This window comes from Jatropha curcas, chromosome 3 (assembly GCF_041381405.1).
Source record: "Jatropha curcas cultivar XTBG-Jc1 chromosome 3, XTBG_Jcur_1.0, whole genome shotgun sequence".
Classification (NCBI taxonomy): domain Eukaryota; kingdom Viridiplantae; phylum Streptophyta; class Magnoliopsida; order Malpighiales; family Euphorbiaceae; genus Jatropha; species Jatropha curcas.
The window spans coordinates 5,512,798-5,532,105 of record NC_143153.1 but is presented as its reverse complement, the minus strand read 5'-3'; the positions used below and the strand labels follow the sequence as shown (position 1 = coordinate 5,532,105).

Genomic DNA, 19,308 nt, shown 5'->3' with positions numbered 1-19,308 from the left:
TTTTGGAGTGATTAAGTCCCTATTGTGTTTGATATTTGTTAAAACAAATTGATTTGATCAATAAGTCACCAAAGTGACCTCTATTGCTTGAATTGATTTATTTTAGAATATTAGACAGGTGTATTAGAATTCGTTGCGGATAGTTAATCGGCCCAAAGGAAGGTTACTATCTGGCTGAGTTTTGAATACATGTTTGGTAATAAGTATATGATAATTGTTTGATCATTTTCCATGACAATAATATATCGGCCCAAAGGAAGATTTATTATTTGTCAGGACTATGTTATCAATATTTGATTGCTGCGTTGAGATACTTATTACAAGTTAATGTTTTACATCCAAAGATGAGAATATTAATGTTGTGTCTATATCTTATTTCCAATTTTTGATCTCTACTTATGTGAATTGTTTCATTTGTGGATTGTGAGCTTATACTTGTCTATTTGTTTATTTTCTCTGATGTCAGCTAACATGTCATTTAATTCTGATTGTGTCCCTAAACTTGAGGGATCAAATTTTGAGTCTTGGAAATCAGACATTATGATCTTTCTGGGTTGTATGGATTTGGATCTTGCATTCAGGATGGACGAACCTGCTCCTCTTACTGATACGAGCACTGATGTTCAAAGGGTTCAGTATGAGAAGTGGGAGCGTTCTAATCGCTTAGGTCTGATGATCATGCAGAAAGGAGTCCCAGAACATGTTCGAGACTCTGTCTCAGCTGAAAAGAACAATGCTCAAAACTATCTTGCCGAGCTGGAGAGGGCTTATGTCAAGAATGACAAAGCCGAAGTGGGAACACTTTTAGGAAAATTAACCTCCATGAAGTTTGCTGGCAATGGTGGTGTTCGGGAGCATATTCGTAGCATGTCTCAGATTGCAAAGAGACTGAAGGCACTGGGTATGGCTTTACCAGATGACCTTTTAGTCCATTTGGTTATGAATTCTCTTCCTTCTCAGTATGGACAAATTAGGACTGCCTATAATTGTCAGCCGAATAAATGGACTCTTAACGAGCTCATTTCTCATTGTGTTGATGAGGAGGAAAAGATGAATTCTAACAAAAGAGAGAGTGCTCATTTTGTTTCTTCAACTGGGAAGGGCAAGAGCAAGAAAAGAAAGAGGCCTTCTGCAAAGACTGTTGAAAAGGCTATTAAGAAACCTGCTGTTGCTACTGCTGTAGATCCAGTACAAAAGAAGCCTTATGTGCCAAAATGCTTCTTTTGTGGAAAGACGGATCACTTGAGAAAGGACTGTCCTAAATTTGCTATTTAGCTTGCAAAGAAGGGTAAGTGCCTTGTTTTAGTCTGTTGTGAAGTTAATTTAACTTCAGCTCCTAAAAACACTTATTGGGTGGATTTTGGTGCTACCGCTCATATAAGTGTTTCATTGCAGGGCTGCCTCAACTACAGAAAGCCAACTGACGGTGAAAGATACGTCTATGTGGGAAATGGCGATCCGGTTGAAGTAGAGGCAATTGGACATTTTAGATTATGTTTAAGTACTGGTTATTTTTTGGATCTTATAGTTACTTTTGTTATTCCCTCTTTTAAAAGGAATTTGATTTCTGTTTCCCTTTTGGACAAATCTGGTTTTCATTGTTCTTTTGGAGAAAGTGTATTCACTTTATCTATGAATTCAAAAGTTTTGGGTACTGGTTGCTTGAATGAATGTGATAATCTATATATGTTAGACATTGATACTAGTTATCATGAATCCCTGCATGTTACTACAAGAGGTACCAAAAGAAAGTTGAATATTGATAACTCAGCAGTACTTTGGCATAGACGTTTGGGTCATGTATCCAAATCAAGAATTGAGCGTCTTGTTTCTGATGGTATCTTAGATACACTTGATTACACAGGTTTGGATTCTTGTATTGAGTGTATTAAAGGAAAACAGACTAAACAAAAGAGATTAGGTGCCATTTGGTCATCCAATGTTTTAGAACTGATTCATACAAATATTTGCGGTCCATTCCATATTGCAGCTAGAAATGGCCAAAGATATTTTATATCATTCATTGATGACTATTCTCGTTATGGTTACTTATATCTCATTCATAAAAAATCTGAGTCTTTGGACGTGTTTAAATCTTATAAAGCCGAAGTTGAAAATCAACTAGGAAAGAAGATTAAATCTGTTCGATTTGACCGTGGTGGTGAATATTATGGTAAATATGACAGTTCAGGCGAACAACGTCCAGGACCTTTTGCGCTCTTCCTACAGGAATGCCTGGTACACCCAGCATGAATGGTGTATCTGAGAGACGTAATAGGACTCTTATGGATATGGTAAGGAGTATGATTAGTTATTCTACTTTACCAGAGTCTCTGTGGGGTGGAGCGTTAAAGACAGTAGCTTATCTTCTCAATAGGATTCCATCTAAAGTAGTTGCTAAAACACCTTATGAACTTTGGACTGGACGTAAGCCTAGTCTAAAGCATCTTCATGTTTGGGGATGTCCAGCTGAATCAAGGCCTTACAAGCCGAATGAAACAAAACTGGACTCCAAAACTATCAGCAGCTACTTTGTTGGATATTCTGAGCGGTCTAGGGGTTACAAGTTTTATAATCCTACCTCCAGAATTTTTTTTGAAACGAGAATTGCAACATTTTTTGAGGATGTTGATTTTGGAGGGAGAAATAAAGAAAGAAACATTGTCTTTGAAGAGGAATCAAGTAAGGATGATTCGGTTCTCATTCCTTTTATTGTTTCTGATAGCGTATAGACTTCAGTTGCTCCTATCGCTATTCAAGATCCAATTCAAGACAATGCTATTCTTCCTCAAGAACAAATTCAATAACCTCAAGAATTAGAGCCTGTTCAAATGCCTTTGAGGAGATCTACTAGGGAAAGAAGAAGTGCTATTCCAGATGATTATATAGTGTTTCTTCAGGAACATGAGGATACTGTAGACATGATAGATAATGATCCAGTTAGTTTCTATCATGCCATGCAGAGTTCTGACTCTCATAAGTGGATTGAGGCAATGAACGAAGAGTATAAGTCTATGCAAGACAATCAAGTTTGGGATCTTGTTCAATTACCTGAAGGAAAGAAACCCATTGGTTGCAAATGGATATTTAAAACCAAAAGGGATTCTCAAGGTAATGTGGAAAGATATAAAGCACGTCTTGTAGCAAAAGGCTTTACTCAAAAGGAAGGGATTGACTATAAAGAAACCTTCTCTCCAGTTTCTTCGAAGGATTCTTTTAGGACAATCATGGCCTTAGTTGCAAATCTTGATCTTGAGCTTCATCAAATGGATGTTAAGACTGCGTTTCTCAATGGCGACATTGATGAAACAATATATATGGTGCAACCAGAAAATTTTGTAATTGGAGATCCAAAACATCTGGTATGCAAATTAAAGAAATCCATTTATGGACTCAAGCAAGCTTCTCGTCAATGGTACTTTAAGTTCAACCAAGTAATTGTCTCGTTTGGCTTTGAGGCAAATGCTGTTGAAAATTGTGTGTACCATAAGTTCAGTGGGAGTAGGTTCATCTTTTTGGTCTTATATGTGGATGACATACTTCTTGCTACTAATTGGAAAGTCTTGCTGCATGAAACCAAAGTTTTTCTTTCAAAGCATTTTGAGATGAAAGATTTAGGTGAAGCTTCTTTTGTTTTAGGGATTCAGATACATCGAGACCGTTCTCGAGGTATTCTTGGATTATCACAAAAGAGCTATATTGATAAAGTGCTCAAGAGATTTAGTATGCAGAATTCTAGACCATTGGATACCCCTATTGCAAAAGGTGATAAATTTAGTAATCAACAATGTCCAAAGAGTGAACTTGAAATTCAGGAAATGCAAAAGGTTCCTTATGCGTCAGCTGTAGGAAGTCTTATGTATGTTCAAGTTTGTACTCGTCCAGACATTTCTTTTATAGTTGGCATGTTAGGTAGATATCTCAGCAATCCAGGAATGGATCATTGGAAAGCAGCCAAAAGAGTTATGAGATATCTTTAGAGGACTAAGGGACATATGCTCACATATAGGAGATCAGATCAACTTGAGATCATTGGGTATACTGATTCTGATTTCGCTGGATGCCAAGACAGTAGAAAATCTACATCTGGCTATGTTTTTCTATTGGCTGGTGGTGCTATTTCTTGGAAGAGTGTGAAACAAACTCTAGTAGCAACCTCCACCATGGAAGCTGAATTTGTAGCATCTTATGAGGCATCCAATCAAGCTATTTGGCTGAGAAACCTTGTCACTGGGCTGCGTGTAGTAGGTGGAATAGAAAGACCACTGAAGTTGTATTGTGACAGCAGGTCAGCCGTTTTATTCTCCAACAACAACAAGAGCTCTTCTCGATCAAAACACATTGAGATTAAGTTCTTGGCTGTGAAGGAGAGGGTACAGAGTGGACAGATATCCTTAGAGCATATTGGAACAAACTCTATGATTGTGGATCCGCTTACAAAGGCAGTGATATCGAAATTTTTCCATGACGCTCATATGGGTATCGTTTTGTTTGAGACTGTCTAGTTTTAGTGGGAGTTTGCTCTTTATGTATGCATTATGTTTTTGAATGCTCTATTTTGTCTTGGATATGTTTTATTATGAAATTTTATTAAGTACTCATTTTGGTTGATGGTTACACTCTGTATTATTATTGTTGTTTTGCTTGATCTCACTTTTGTTGGTGACCAGTTGGAAACAGACATGATGATCACATTGCATATAGTTTTCATGCTACACTTCTATAATGAATCTATGTCATTTAGGGATATCGGTAATGTAGTTGATGATGAACTTAGTCATGAGATCTATGGCGAATGTTTCTTCAGCTCTTTATCAATATAACGAATGGACGAGATTTTTTTTGGATACCTTGTATGACTGCGGTTGTTGAGCTCATTTTGGTGTATGTATTTTTTTAGCATATGTTCGCCCAAGTGGGAGATTGTTAGATTTAATTTTCTATTGTGGGCTTAATATGTAAAATTAAATATGTACAGCAGTCTAATTGTAAAGTCAATTTCAAACGTGGTCTTGATTGTGAATAATTGACTATTGAGGTATCAACTAATTATAGATATTAAGTGTAGAGACCATTATATAATTCCTATTTCGTTAAAGGACCGAAATAGGAATTGTACTAACGCTACAGGCATATAAAGGTCGTGGTCCCCAGATGAGTTGAATACGATTCGGTTTTACGTTCCTTTCGTATTGCTTCCGCTAAATCGATTCTTCAATTCTCTGGAAGGCTGCAAACCTAATTTTATACATCAAGATCGACGAACAACGATGTCAGGTACGCAACCTTTTCTTATTCAATCTATCTTGTTGAATCTAGTGGTTTGCACGATCTAGGTTATTATTGAATTATTTGAGATTAATTTATAACAAAAATAACAGGAATTGAATTCCTAATATAAACCATTTTCATGAAATTGATTGATCAAGAAGAAGAGAGAGAGAGAGAGAGAGAGAGAGAGAGAGAGAGAGAGAAGGTCCACCATCTGCAAACTCTGCAGGCTTCATTTTATATTATATATATATATATAAATTATTTCTTTTATTATTATATTTAGTTATTTGTTTATTTTTAAGTTATTTCTTTTATTAAAATAAATTGTTCATCGTTAGAAATATATTTTCTCACTTAAAATAAAAATTAGTTTCGTTTAAAACGTTTTAGTTTTCTCCTTAACCATAAAAATATCTTTTGTTAATTGATTTTTCCAAATATTTCAAATACTACTAAACAATATTTTTCAATAAATTATTTTATAAAAATAAAAGAAGCCTTAAAATAATTTATATAAAATACAACGTTAATAATAAAGTGGTGGTAACATTATTTTACTTATATCAAAATTGATTAAATTTCCCCTTTTCACTTGAATCAAATATTTTTTTTTAATTTTTTTTTTCTATTTGCATCAATATTTTGTTGCATTCAAATCAAATTGGTACTTGATTGCAAGGTTTTCAAAAATTTAAATATTTAATTATAATATTTTTTTTTTCTATTCAAACAGTAAAATAGAAAAAAAATTAAAAAATTGCGACATGAAATGTATAATTAATCTTGGAGTATATATTAAGGTAGAGTATAAATAATGAATCCTTAGACGTACCGCTTTAAATAGTCATTAATAATATAACACAATTTCCCTACCATATTTACACTTCATAAATCAGCCTTGTTATTTATTTATTTTTTCTGTATTAACTAGAGGTCTCGAATTCAAGCCTTGAATATGAATTCCGTTTAAACCCGCAGGAGAGACCTTCTTTGTGAGTCTATCCATTGTGAATCCGAATTTAATTGGGCCAGTGGGCTCAGACACCGAATGATTAAAACTAATAATATTATTGTTAGATGAAAATATATTAGTCCCATAAAATATATTTCATTTTAAATCAAATATACTTTCTTATTTTTTTTTTCTCTATTTGTATGAGTACTTTGTTGCTTGTGAATTAATGTGACACCTAATTGCAACATTTTTAATAGTTTTGAGATTTATTTATAAACTTTTTGTGTTTTAGATATCAAATAAAAAAGTTTAAAAGCTCACACACACACCACATATATAATTAACCTTAAAATACACCATTAAAATATAGCTTAAAATAATGAATCATTAATAACGCAACGCAACTATTCCCTACCGCCATTAGACTTCATAAATCAAACTCATTATTTTTGTTTTATTATCTTTGGCATTAGCAAGAAAATAATATATATATATATATATATATATATATATATATATATCGGTCAATCAAGTGTTATCTAATTAGTTTTCTTTTAATGTTGGAGTGAGAAGTTCAAATTCCATTCTCTAGACTAAAATTTTCATCAATTTAAGAAATTAAGAGAGGACCATGTCTTATTGTGTAGCTTGTAATATTGTTAATCTTCTAATGAATTAAAGAGAGAGGAAAATCATAGTGTTATTTTTATAGTGTTTTCAATATAGTTTTATTAGGAGTTTTTAGTATTTTTAATTACTTTATTTAGTTTTTATTTAATTTTATTATGTTTTTATTTAAAAGCTTCCTTGAAACATAACTCACTTGATCTTGAGAAATTTTGTAGGGTTCTTGCACAAGAAAAGGATAAAAATGAAGCAAAGTATTCAAGCACGCCCAGCCCGTGCTTCCTAGCACGCCCGTGCCAAACATAAGGAGCCTAAATTAAGTTAAGATTGTCAACTTATTCCCACCATTTTCATGAGATCACTTTGGATACTTTCTTCACAAGCAAATCAATCCTTAAGCTATGCACATGGGAAAGTCGTGATTGAGAGAAAATTAAGGCTTGATTGAGGATTTTAATTCCTAACAAAGTTGGACTTTATTCCCTAAACTATGTGGAATTTTCCTTCCAAGGAGTCTATATAAAGGGAAGAAGATCTCATATCCAAGATGATCCCATCCCACACATTACACTACACTCCACTCTACATCTATTCTTTCTCTCATTTTATAGCTTGTATATAGTCTCTCTTTTAGAAGTTAGGTACTCAAGAGTTGTGCAAAGTTTCAAGGAAGCCATCTAAGCAATCTATCACTAGTTCTTATTTCTAAACTCTTAATCTTGTTTATTTCTTTCATTATCCTTATTGATTATGGAATATTTATCAAGTATTATTGGATTTTATTTAAGTACTATGTGTAACTAAATTCTTATACTAGGGGTTTGATGTAGCTAAATCTCTTTCCCAATTTATGCAATTAGATTTATTTTTCCTTATTCAAGTTATGATTTATTAATAAACTTAATGCTTCTAGGCAGAATTTTCCCCTAGATTGATTTATTTCAATTATCACTATCGGAAGAAGGATCTTTGATAAAAAAAGGTTAATAAAACACATGAGAATAATAACTTGATGCGGAAGCCATATGGTTTGACTCATGGGGGTTTTTATAATTTATCAACTTTAAATTGTAAATTCATAAACAACTACATAACTTAATGATTTAATTCATATTTGATTGCGCTATTGGAAGATAAGTAATTAAATGGAATTCAAATAGCTAGCAATACATCGGAAGAGCTTGTTAGTGAATTCAGAGTTGTTTCCCCTACTTGAATAATTAAATTGATCAATAAACTAATGAAATAAATTGGATAGGATTAAGTGAAATCAAAACCCCTAGTAGTTTTACTTTCTTAATTTCTTTCAATCAATTTTTATTTACTTGACCCTTATTTATTTTACACTTATACAACAATTCTCTCAATCATCGTTTAAATAATAACAAGATAACATAATTTTGGTATTTGGATTACAATCCTCGTGGGAACGATATCTCACTCATCATGTATTACTTGTAGCGATTCGTACACTTGCGAAATAAGCTGTCAGAAAAAAACACACAAAATCAATGAACCAAACCAAACTAATGAAATTAAGGAAAAAATTTGTCTAGATTCGTTTCATGTCTCCACCTATAGATCAAACCAATGACATTAACACTTTGTTTGGATGAAGGGAGGGAGGGATCATTAAAGTAAGTAAGGTATAGTAAAGTATAGTACGTGAAAGTATGGTAAATGTCTTTTTTGTATTTATGGGAAAGGTATGATAAATAAAGGTTTAATAATATTGTTGTGTTTGGTTTAATGGTAGAGAAATGTATTGTTAAATATAAATATTACGAAAATACCATTGTCATGGAAGATTTTAAATATAATTATGGATAATTTTGTAAATTAAAATTTTTAACTATGTTTACACCCTAATTCAGAGTGTCGAAGATTGGAGTGTTTAGAAAGATTTTCAACCCCTCAAATAACTTCCATAATCTACCTTACTTTACTCTCCAAACATATTAAATAACTTCCATAATCTGTAAGAATTTTTTAAAAAGTGTTAGCCATTTTATCTTTTTTTTTTTTTGTGTATGGTCAAAAATACCTTTGGACAAGGCATTAGACAGGATAAGATATCAATTAGTAGATTAATGGTAAGCAAGGTGCACATCACAATGAATTATTCCATATTTAATGATTATTATTTTAATTTGCTTGACGTCTGGAATGATTATTTTCATGGCCAATGAATGAATAAATTAATAAAAGAGTGCTCTTATCACCAGTTGAAACCGGTGCTACTAATTTGTGTTCTTAAGAATATAAAACTTGCATTTGGTGGATTTTCCTCTTGTCGTTTCCTTAATTTTTTTGTTCTTGGAGTATTGAAGTAAATCCTTCTAAAATTCAACTGAAATATAATCCACTTTCTATTAAAATTATTATTTTAGATGTATAAATTTATTAAAACTGTTTTCTCTTAATGAAATATTAATTTATAAAATATTAAATTAGTTGTTCCTAAATTGAATTTTCCAAGACATTGAAATGAAAATTTTTATTTAAAAGAAATATAAAGAGCACAACTTGTGAATTTTAATAACAAACATGGATATTAAAATAAATAAATGAGTTATTAAAATTCACAATTGAATTAAAATAAATGAGTTATTAAAATAAAATTTCTTTTTTTTATTTAATTAAAAGTTCTTGATATTTATTCATCTATTATTGAGTTTATTGCTTGTAGTTGTATCGAATCTCACAATTGCATGATCTTAGATTTTAGAAACCAAAAAGTTTAAAATTGGAATAAATTATAGTTTGAGTTAATAATTTTAAGTTAGACGTAACTTGAATTATTTTGAGGGTGTAATAAAGATTTCATCAAACTGAGTGTGGTTATAATTAAAATACACTTTTGTATCTTGAAAAAGAACAATTGCTAATTTAGGAAATCTTCCCTTTAAAATCAGAAATTTCTATAAATTGAAATTAATTATCAAGCATAGATAGAGGAAGAGTGCTTAATTGCAAATTCAAGCGTAGATACAGGAACAGTTGCTATCTTTTTCCAATTGTTTATTAAAATATCAAATTTGAATTGCTTTACTTTATTACTTAATTTAGTTCATTTTATTTATTTATTTTAAGAATTTTATCCATCCATTTAGATAATATATAATTGCTTAAAGTTCGGTACTCAAAACGACCCTCGAGGGAACAATAATATTTTATTGATTCCTGACATAATACAATTGCGGATTTTACACAATAATTTTTCTTTAACATGATCACTATTAACTATCAGCAACTACTAGCTAACTTTTAACATTTTAGTTATTTATGGATAGCAGGGAGATTTTAGTTATTATCAGTAAGTGACAGGATTCTACTGTAAAGGTCTTACAGTTTGCTGAAATCCCTGCCGTTGAAGTACAAATAGACCTTTTTACCAGAAGCTGTGACCATAGGCGTTGCAGAAAACCCAACATAGTCCCTTTCTAACTTAGTTCTGCATATTTCAGCAACATACTTGAAGAGCTGGTGTTCTTGATTATATGGTTGATCCACATAGTCCTTAATTGGCATCCACTGAGGAAGAGAATATAAGAAAATTATCTTCTAACAAGATTAAAAGTTACAACTTCCTCATTGGTATTTCAAATAAAGAAAATTAAGATTCCGAACTTTCTTGGTTTGGATTGAGGCTTTAATCTTAAATTAAAAGCCATATTATTTCAAAGTTACAAGCAAGCAAATAGGATTTGGTTTCAAAGGGCATGTATATATAATATTTTTCATGGGTTAAGGTAGGAGTGTAAATAAGCCAAGCCAACTTACGAGCTGTTTGAGCATTGAGCCTCGGGCCGAGCTTGAACTGAAATTTTAAACTCAAGCCTCAAGTCGAGCCTCAAGTTGAGCTCAAGTTTAAAATTTTCAGGCTCGTTGAGTTTCGAGCCAAGTTTAAGCTGAACTAAATTCTATCGAGCCAAGCTTCGTATTTGACAGGTTCAAGCTCGCTCGGCTCATTTACACTCATAGGTGAAGGAACTAATGAAATAATATATGATTAGTAGATTATTTATTAAGAAATGGTACCTGGGCTGCTGCAACCTCTGAATCTTGCTTCTGGATCGCAAAGGATATTGGTCGTAACAAGCAAACGAAAAATAAATCTGATTTGCTAAAGAATGATTGGTGACTTTGCCTGTGATCAATAAGCAATAAAAATGAGATCAAAGACAGATCAAAACTTTAAGAAGCACCATAACATGCTGCAATGGATTCTTGAATTAATAGACTTTCTTATGATGAAATTGCAACAAGACTTCTAAGATTTCTTTTATTGCATGAAATTTCACGAGGAAGGAGTTCATAGAGCATAAATAGCAAACCTGAATGCTAAAATTTCCACAAATTCAGCATCAATCTGGTAAGAAAACAAAAGATTGAAGATTTTAGGTTTATAATTGCCACAATAGTTTAATGCAAAACACTAAAAATATTATCGAAGTTAAAATGGATCAACTCTAGGGCATAACACTCATATTTGTCTTGTTTTAAGTCTACAAGAAAGAATATTTCTTACTCCAGTTTCTTCTTTAACCTCCCGAACTGCAGCTTTACAGATATCCTCTCCCTGAAGAAGGAAAATTTCTGTTTATTAATGTAAAATATCATCTGAAAAGATAAAAAAACAGAGTCAAACTGCACTCGTATTCTCACCTCATTGACAACCCCAATTGGTAGCTTCCATAAACCTGTACCTTTAAATGCACCACCCTTCTCCTGAACCACAAGCACCTATAAAATGAAACAACTTGACTTCAAAGTTAGAAGTTGTAGCTAATGGGCTGTAATATCAAACACATAATATAGGGATTTTAAAAAAAAAAAAAATCCAATCCTAGTTCCGAAAATAGGAGATATTTCATTGCACCAAAAGCCTATCTTCAACCAGCACTCAAAGCCAAAATTTAAGTGACAAGAACCAGTAAATACCTCTCTATTATCATTTACTACAAAAGCTCCAATACCCACTCGATGTGTAGCATTTACAGGAAGAGTATCGGCGGTATTAGGTAGCCATCGCACCAACATCAAGTAATCTGGTTCAGCATGATGATACCTAAATCCTTCCTGCAGAATAAACAGAACATGATTGTAAGAAGATTGATACGCCAATAAAATATTTTCTAATAGTTATTTCTTTTACGTTCCCCTCCCAGCCTTTGATGGTCATTTTTAACTTTCCCTCAATTTCTATTTGTGTAACAGTAAGGGGGGCCTAACTATAATACGGCAAAAACTACATCGGAATGTTGACATGAACCATCCAAGAGTAATAAAATCAATTTTTAAAGCCACATCATCATTTGACTCAGGTAAATTATTTTCTCTCTCCTCTTTATCTCTAATTTTCTACCCATTTGAGAAAACCTCAATCACACATCCCTCCCTGCCACCACCATTAATCCAATACTCCATTGCCAATAGATAAACCCATCAGACTTCTCCTCCTTTCAATCTTCTAATCAGTACACATCTAATCTAACAAATAATTTCATCAAATATGTTAACTACAAATTAAAAAGAAAAATTAGGAGTCACAAATAATTAGAATATCCCACTGTAGATTGATAAGGACTCAAAATCTATTTCCAAATTTAAATCTCCCCTCAATGACTCGCAACTTCTTTATTTCTTTGACAGTGACAATGCCTCAAATCCTTATAACTTTGCCTCAAAAACTAACACCCACCAATTATTACCAAATAACCCCACACCCAAAATAGGAATAAGCAAAACTAAAACTTTCATTATTTTGCGAGGTGAATCCTTTGAAATATTTTCCTTTGAAATATTTTCCACAATTTATTTTCCGTTGTTTGGTTGTTCAGCAAAATAACTTAACGGAAAATATCTTTATTTGATTGTTCAGCAAAATAAATCAATGAAAAATATTTTTATTGTTCAAAGGAAAATTAAAAAAAATTAAATCATTTTTAAGGAAAATAACTCTGTAGAATATTTTCCGACATTGACAATTCATTAATTATCATTAGCAACTACTACTAGTCACCATTCACCACTAGCCACCAACATCACCACTCTGCCACCGACAATTTTCATAATTTACCTTTTCTTTTGCATTCTTCTTATATATAAGAATAAAATTTGTAAAAATATGATATTTATATTATTATTAATATTTTTATAGTCTTATAAGTTAAAAATTTTAACAATTTTAACTAATTTTCAAATCCCAACCAAACAAACATTTTTCTCGGACAAAATATTTTCGAAACCTATGTTATTTCCCGAAACAAACAGAGCCTAAATCAAGCAAAAACATGCATTTAGCAGTACCTCTAATCACTCTTCTCAATCACTCCCAGAGATTTCTCATTCAAAAGACTCAAAAATTTGAATAATGAAAACAATAAGTCCAAAATTAATTGCATAAAATCTGATTGGAAATCTATAATTAGTGCGACTCCTATTTCGGGGTTGAGATTTCACCGAGGTTGAGCAATGATGTGGAGGTGGTTTCAAGTCTTAGGCGATCTTCGAAGCTTTCTTTGCTTGGAAACACTAATTTTATAATTATCAAGAAGAGTGCCCGTGAAGAGTCGAAGCAACATTTGGAAATTCTTTGAGGAAATCTTTGAGGTTTTCTTTGAATGATGATTTGCCTTTCTTATTTTGATGTTTGAGAATTCTTTTGCAGTGTTTTGTAGGGTTGAGTCAATATGATGGAGAAAGAATGCAGATAGGAAGGAACTTTGATTTTGGAGTCGTATGTACAAACAGTTTGCAGAGATAAAGAGAGAGAGACGGAAGAGTGGCGGGTTGGATAGGACTGTGATATGGGTTAGGAAACATAGAGATGGAGAGAGAGGGAGCCGAGGTAACAAGGAAAAAGCAAGAGAGAGAGAGACTGAAAGAATGTATAGGAGAGAGAATTCTGCTACGCTTTATTTTTATTTTTTCACGCACCCTAGTCGCCACGTCACTTGCATTTCACCGGGATAAGGTGCGGGTAGTTTTGTGTTATAAAAATGTAAGTTTAGACGTTTTAAGTGACAGATTTAAGATGAAATACCATAAAGTGATACCCTCGTCAATTGAGAGATCCTGAGTAAAAAACAGTCGTGCATAATGTCAACAAAATTATATTCAGTCCAAGTGTAATATATATGTCGTTAAAATTTTGGATTTCACACCTAAGTCTAATCATTCATTAAATCAATTCAAGACTTTCAAATTCTAAATCCAGTCACTCAAAAAGTTTTGAGTTTCACATATAAGTCTAATCATTCATTAAATCATTGGTTCAAAACCTTTTAGATTATTTATTTAAAGAGTTTGGACTTTATATATAAGTTTGGCTAAACCAATAGTTCAGGACTTTTTAGATTTTAATCCGAGACCTTATGTCTATAAAGTTTTGTGTTCCATGCTAGGTTTCAAACTTTTCCTTTTCTACTTTTTTTTTTTTCAATTTGAAATTAACATTGGATTGAAACTGCCGTCAAAACCTTTAAGGTTGATTATAAGTTGAACTAATATCTTCTGTTTTTGTCTAGTTTAAAATCGTAATTTTCGAACATATTTAGATTCGAATGTTTCTGAAATTGATTATCACCCAAATTAGAACCATAAATAGGTCTTTCTAAACTTGAAATATTAAATTTTAAGAGGGAACTTATACGTTTGACCTTCCAAGATATACGTACATACCTGAACTACTGGATAGATGAGATTAGCAAGTTGGATTGACAGTTTTATCCAAACACCTCTCTTCCCCTAATAAAAACACAACAAAATAATAATGATTTAATGAGTACATGACAAACTATTACTCTATCTATCCATAAATATAAATCGTTTAAGATTTTTTTTTACTAAATTAAGAAAGGAATTAATTCCTTACATTATAACAAAAAAGTTCATTAATTTAATTAAATTACTCTTTACCTTCCATCATTAATAAGTTAATATGCTTAATACATATAATGGTAAAATTAGAAAAAAATTCATTCATACTTCTTAATGTTCTCAACTTATATTTGTGGGGGCAAAAAAAAAAAAAAAAAAGTCTAAAATGTCGATAATAATTATATTTATGGACGAATCACAAACAGTGTCGATAATAATTACCTGTTGCTTCCATTGTGAAAGGGAAGCTCTAAGTAAAGGAACAAAAATGTCGGCGTCCATATGCTGCTTCATTTCTACAACAACTCCATCATATAAATCATCAACTGCATCAAGCAATCCAACCTGCTCAATTTCACTGTCAGGAACCATCTGATCCTTCGAAGGCATTCTACTTGTGATGGCTAGCACGTTGATATAATACTGCAACCTGGAGGAACGAGCCAAAAAAAAGAAGATTCCTTTATTTTTTTTCTTTAAAGCATTTTCTGTAAGTAGAAAGCATCTTATTCTTATCTCAAAGGAAATTTCCGAGCACAACCAGCCAACATTACAACTGGTCCTGCCATTTGGAATTTCTGCTTCTAGAAAAAAACTAAGAACTTTGTCTGAAACTCCAAATTTGGAAAAGAGAATCTAATACATTGTAGGATAGTCTTGGTTTTTCCTTGGGACATTTTATCAAATAAATAAAGGGCAAGACTCAAACTATACATATATACTTACCTTCCTTTTCAAAAATCAGAAAAAAGAAAATGGTGCAGCTCCAGGAATAGGATTGTTGGAAAGTGGTGAACTTGCATAAGAATACCAAAGATTTTGTTGGTTCTCAATATGTGATTCTTTATTTAATAGAGAGATAATCTCTATGCATGTACAAATGAATTTTCCTTCGGATTAATAAAGAAGAGTTTGGTTTTGACAGTTTCAGTTAATATAATCAGCATATGACTGCAAAATGAACCTAAATAAAAACAAAATGAAAAGTCCATCAACTTTGGAAGTACAGAATTGAATTGACCAATTCAAATCTTTGCAATGCGGCGTTGAAGTCAATGACTCAACCGCTGCTCTTCAGAATAAACAATTGATGAAAACTGCTAATAAGAGGGTGAAGATTAATCTGTTCAAATGGTTGGTAAACAAATTAACATGTTTCTCTTGATTAATTTAGCACATAGAATGTGTGGTTGGCGGGAAAGTTATCATCTCCTCTTTGCTCACGCAGTTGAATTGTTGAAGAAAATATAATAAATGTGACGGTAGCTTATATTTATACATTTTTCCAAATTAATTAATTAACAAGTAGAATAAACATTTTTTTATTTAAAAGTTATTTTTATTTAAATGTTAAAATTTCAATTAAGATAGTCAATCGATATATTTCTCTCAAGTCAATCTCATTATGAGAGCGAGCAGAAATTAGTTAATTTTGTGATTCATTAAAACGGATACGGATCTAGCTACTTCGTGTAAGTATAAAAAAAATCAATATATGTATAGATTAATTAGTTCTAGACATTTGACCTTATTAAGACTTTTATTTTAAAAATTGATTTACCACATCTTATCATTTAATTTTTTGAACTATTTCTAGACTTAATTTAATACACTCAGATTGATATAATTGAATTTAAAATGTAAAATTCATTTATATATAAATTTTTCATGTTGGCAATAAATTTAAAATTGAAAATTCATTTACTTTTATTTTCTAAAATACCTTTAAAAGGCTAAAAAGATAAATAGTTGTGACGTAAAAATTTGAATTATTTATCCATTTATTCCAAATATGAGTAAATGTTGAATTTGGTGAAAAAAAAAATTAATCGATTATAATCTATTTAATGTTATTTATCTTTGAAATCTTAAGCCTTTTATCTTATCCTTTATTTTTTACTAAATAGAAAGTTGAACAAAAAACTAAATAGTTGACAAAAACAAATTGTAAAGACCTATTAATTTGAATTTAAAGTTAGGTGTTCTAATTAATTATAAATTATGTTAAATTTCAAAGATTAATAGCATTTAACCCTATATATCAGTCAAAATTCAACATTAAACTACAAATTTATAATAGAATAACACTAATTAAGTTTGATTTGAAGAATTTCAAATAAAATATTTTCAGTTTGATGTCAATCTTTTCTTTAATTCAAAAAAATAACATAAAATCTACAGATGTATCAAAATTAATCCTCCACTAATTAAAATCTCTATATCCACATTCCCTTCTCTTGAATCTAGGTTTGACATTTTCCTGATTCAAAAATGTTATATTGCAAAACAAAATTTTGTATGTGAGATTGAATGTTCTAGTTTTGTCAATTGAAAAATAAAAAACTTTTGTTTAATTATGAGAAATTCAAGTAAGATATGGGTTTTTGTAAATTATTTATATATCATTTTATATTGTGAAAATACCCTTCAATATATGAATTTAATTTTCATAAAAAACGAGAAAGATTATGTAAATACCTGAAATCAAAGGTAAAATATAAAGAAATGCAAAAGTTCTTGAAAAATGAAAGTCATATTAAAAAAACAAAATGATGCTATATGAAGACTAACACAATCCAAAATGATATATACAAACTAGATTTCGACATTTGTTAGACATGTGTCTTTACTTTGTTCATCAACATTAATAAAATTCATTGTGATTAAGGCAGCACGTGGGTCGGGTTGATTGATTTAAAGTACCTGATCTATATGTGTGGATCAATAATTTTTTTTACCCAATCCAATTCATTAAATGCGTGAATCTGCAGATTATAAACGAATTGGATTGGGTTGGGTATGGATTCAGTATAAACCCGTGGGTCAATAAATGATAATAATAAAATTATTTTTAAATAAAATACAACTCTTTAAAAGGATTAATAAAAAAATTAAATATACTTAAAATCTTAAGTATACAATAATTTTCATAAACTACAAATATATTTCAATGACAATATTAAAATTAAATTTCTTAACATGTTCATTATTATTATCATCATAATCATAATCATAATCAACAGGAAATATTAAATTTCCTAATAAAAAAGACGATTAATAAATTAAAAATACTCATTAACATAATTATATAATATGTTTAATTTAAACTATAGTATACTCCAAAAGCAAACTGTGATCTCTACTAAATATGTAAATAATTTAGTATTTATATTTAAAATTACAAATCAAATCAAATTAACTAAATAATTCATAATTTATTTAAGGATTGGGTCGGGTATGTGGGTTCATCTAATGAACTTGTGATCCATCCTAACTCAACCCATGAATTTGTAAATATGACCCGCCCAACCCAATCCATTATATCTTCAATTCCGCCGAGTTGAGTTGGATCGCTTGAATTCGATAACGGGTCATGTGCAGCCTTAACCGAGACGGACAAGAAGTTTCAAGTTATTAATTATAGGTAATTTTTTTCACGTCATTATTGACTATTTTGGCGAATACATGGTACTATTATTTCGGAAAAATCAGAAAAGAGCTTAAACCATCACCAAAAATTAAAAATTAAAAATATTAATATTCAAAATATAAATTACTCTTGCTTTTAACTTACAATTACAAACTTTAGTTTTTGATTGAATAACATCAATTTGATGTTATTCTTTTGGCAATTATTCTTGTGGTTTTCAAACTTTATGAGAACATATCATAACCCTACACTTTCACATTTCAGTAACAATCACGTCTCTTACCAAAATGAAACATGAAAGTGCATAGTCATAATTGAACATCCATAAAGTTATTTTATTTTGGCGAGAGATATAGTTATTATTAAAATGTGAAAGTGTAAAATTATAATTAAATTTTCATAAAATGCAAGGTCACCTGAAGAATCATCCAAATTTTAGGGTTATTAACTTCTTGCGAGAAGTGCTACAATTATCAAATAACACTCTACTAGGATGGCCAAAATTCGATGTTCGAAACTAGAACTGCCACTTTGGAACTGGTTGCAACTAGAATCGAAACCGTGCGGAAATGGAATTGAGAATTGGGTTTGATTCTGATTCTAAATTTTTTTATTTTAAAATTATATGAACAGCCTGAAACCATGGATTCCGCATTTTTTCATTTATGTTATAATTCCAAATATTTTGAAACCGGAACTGTGGCGAACCTACATTCCACAACCTAAAACATCCTGAAAAGGGTTTCTTCTTAAGAAAAAAAATGACACGGTTGAGATATTTTCGAGAAAAAATAACATATGCACAAAAAGAAAAAAAAAAAAGCAAATAATTCATTAATGTCGGAAGATAACTGAAATGTTTAATGATGATACTGCAAAATGCATGTTTAGTTAAAATATAGTATTAATAGCAGAAAAGAACTCACAAAATATAAGTAAGAGAAGTATTTTGCATGCATACCTTTTAGCCTTTAGTCTTTTGAAACTCCAAACGAAAGAAAGACAGCCTTTTAACTCGATGAATATACGAAGTGGATCTGCCTTGTACGCACATATTTGTATTCATATATACACACACATACGATCTTTCCTCGCATCATCGCATGTGTATTTTAGAACATGCGAGGATCCAGACAAT

General features: G+C 31.0%; 1 protein-coding gene across 1 annotated transcript; it reads right to left on the bottom strand.

The window, feature by feature from the left end:
• Nucleotides 1-9,995: 9,995 nt before the first annotated feature.
• LOC105641564 (nudix hydrolase 2) lies at nucleotides 9,996-19,158 on the bottom strand. The gene is made up of 9 exons (XM_089719711.1): nucleotides 19,132-19,158; nucleotides 14,963-15,170; nucleotides 14,543-14,608; nucleotides 11,801-11,938; nucleotides 11,525-11,602; nucleotides 11,388-11,438; nucleotides 11,194-11,228; nucleotides 10,898-11,006; nucleotides 9,996-10,390 (listed from the first exon to the last, which is right to left on the bottom strand). Exons 2-9 carry the CDS (start codon nucleotides 15,128-15,130, stop codon nucleotides 10,202-10,204), a joined length of 834 nt encoding a protein of 277 aa, XP_089575837.1. The 5' UTR covers nucleotides 15,131-15,170; nucleotides 19,132-19,158; the 3' UTR covers nucleotides 9,996-10,201.
• Between the last annotated feature and the right edge of the window lie 150 nt (nucleotides 19,159-19,308).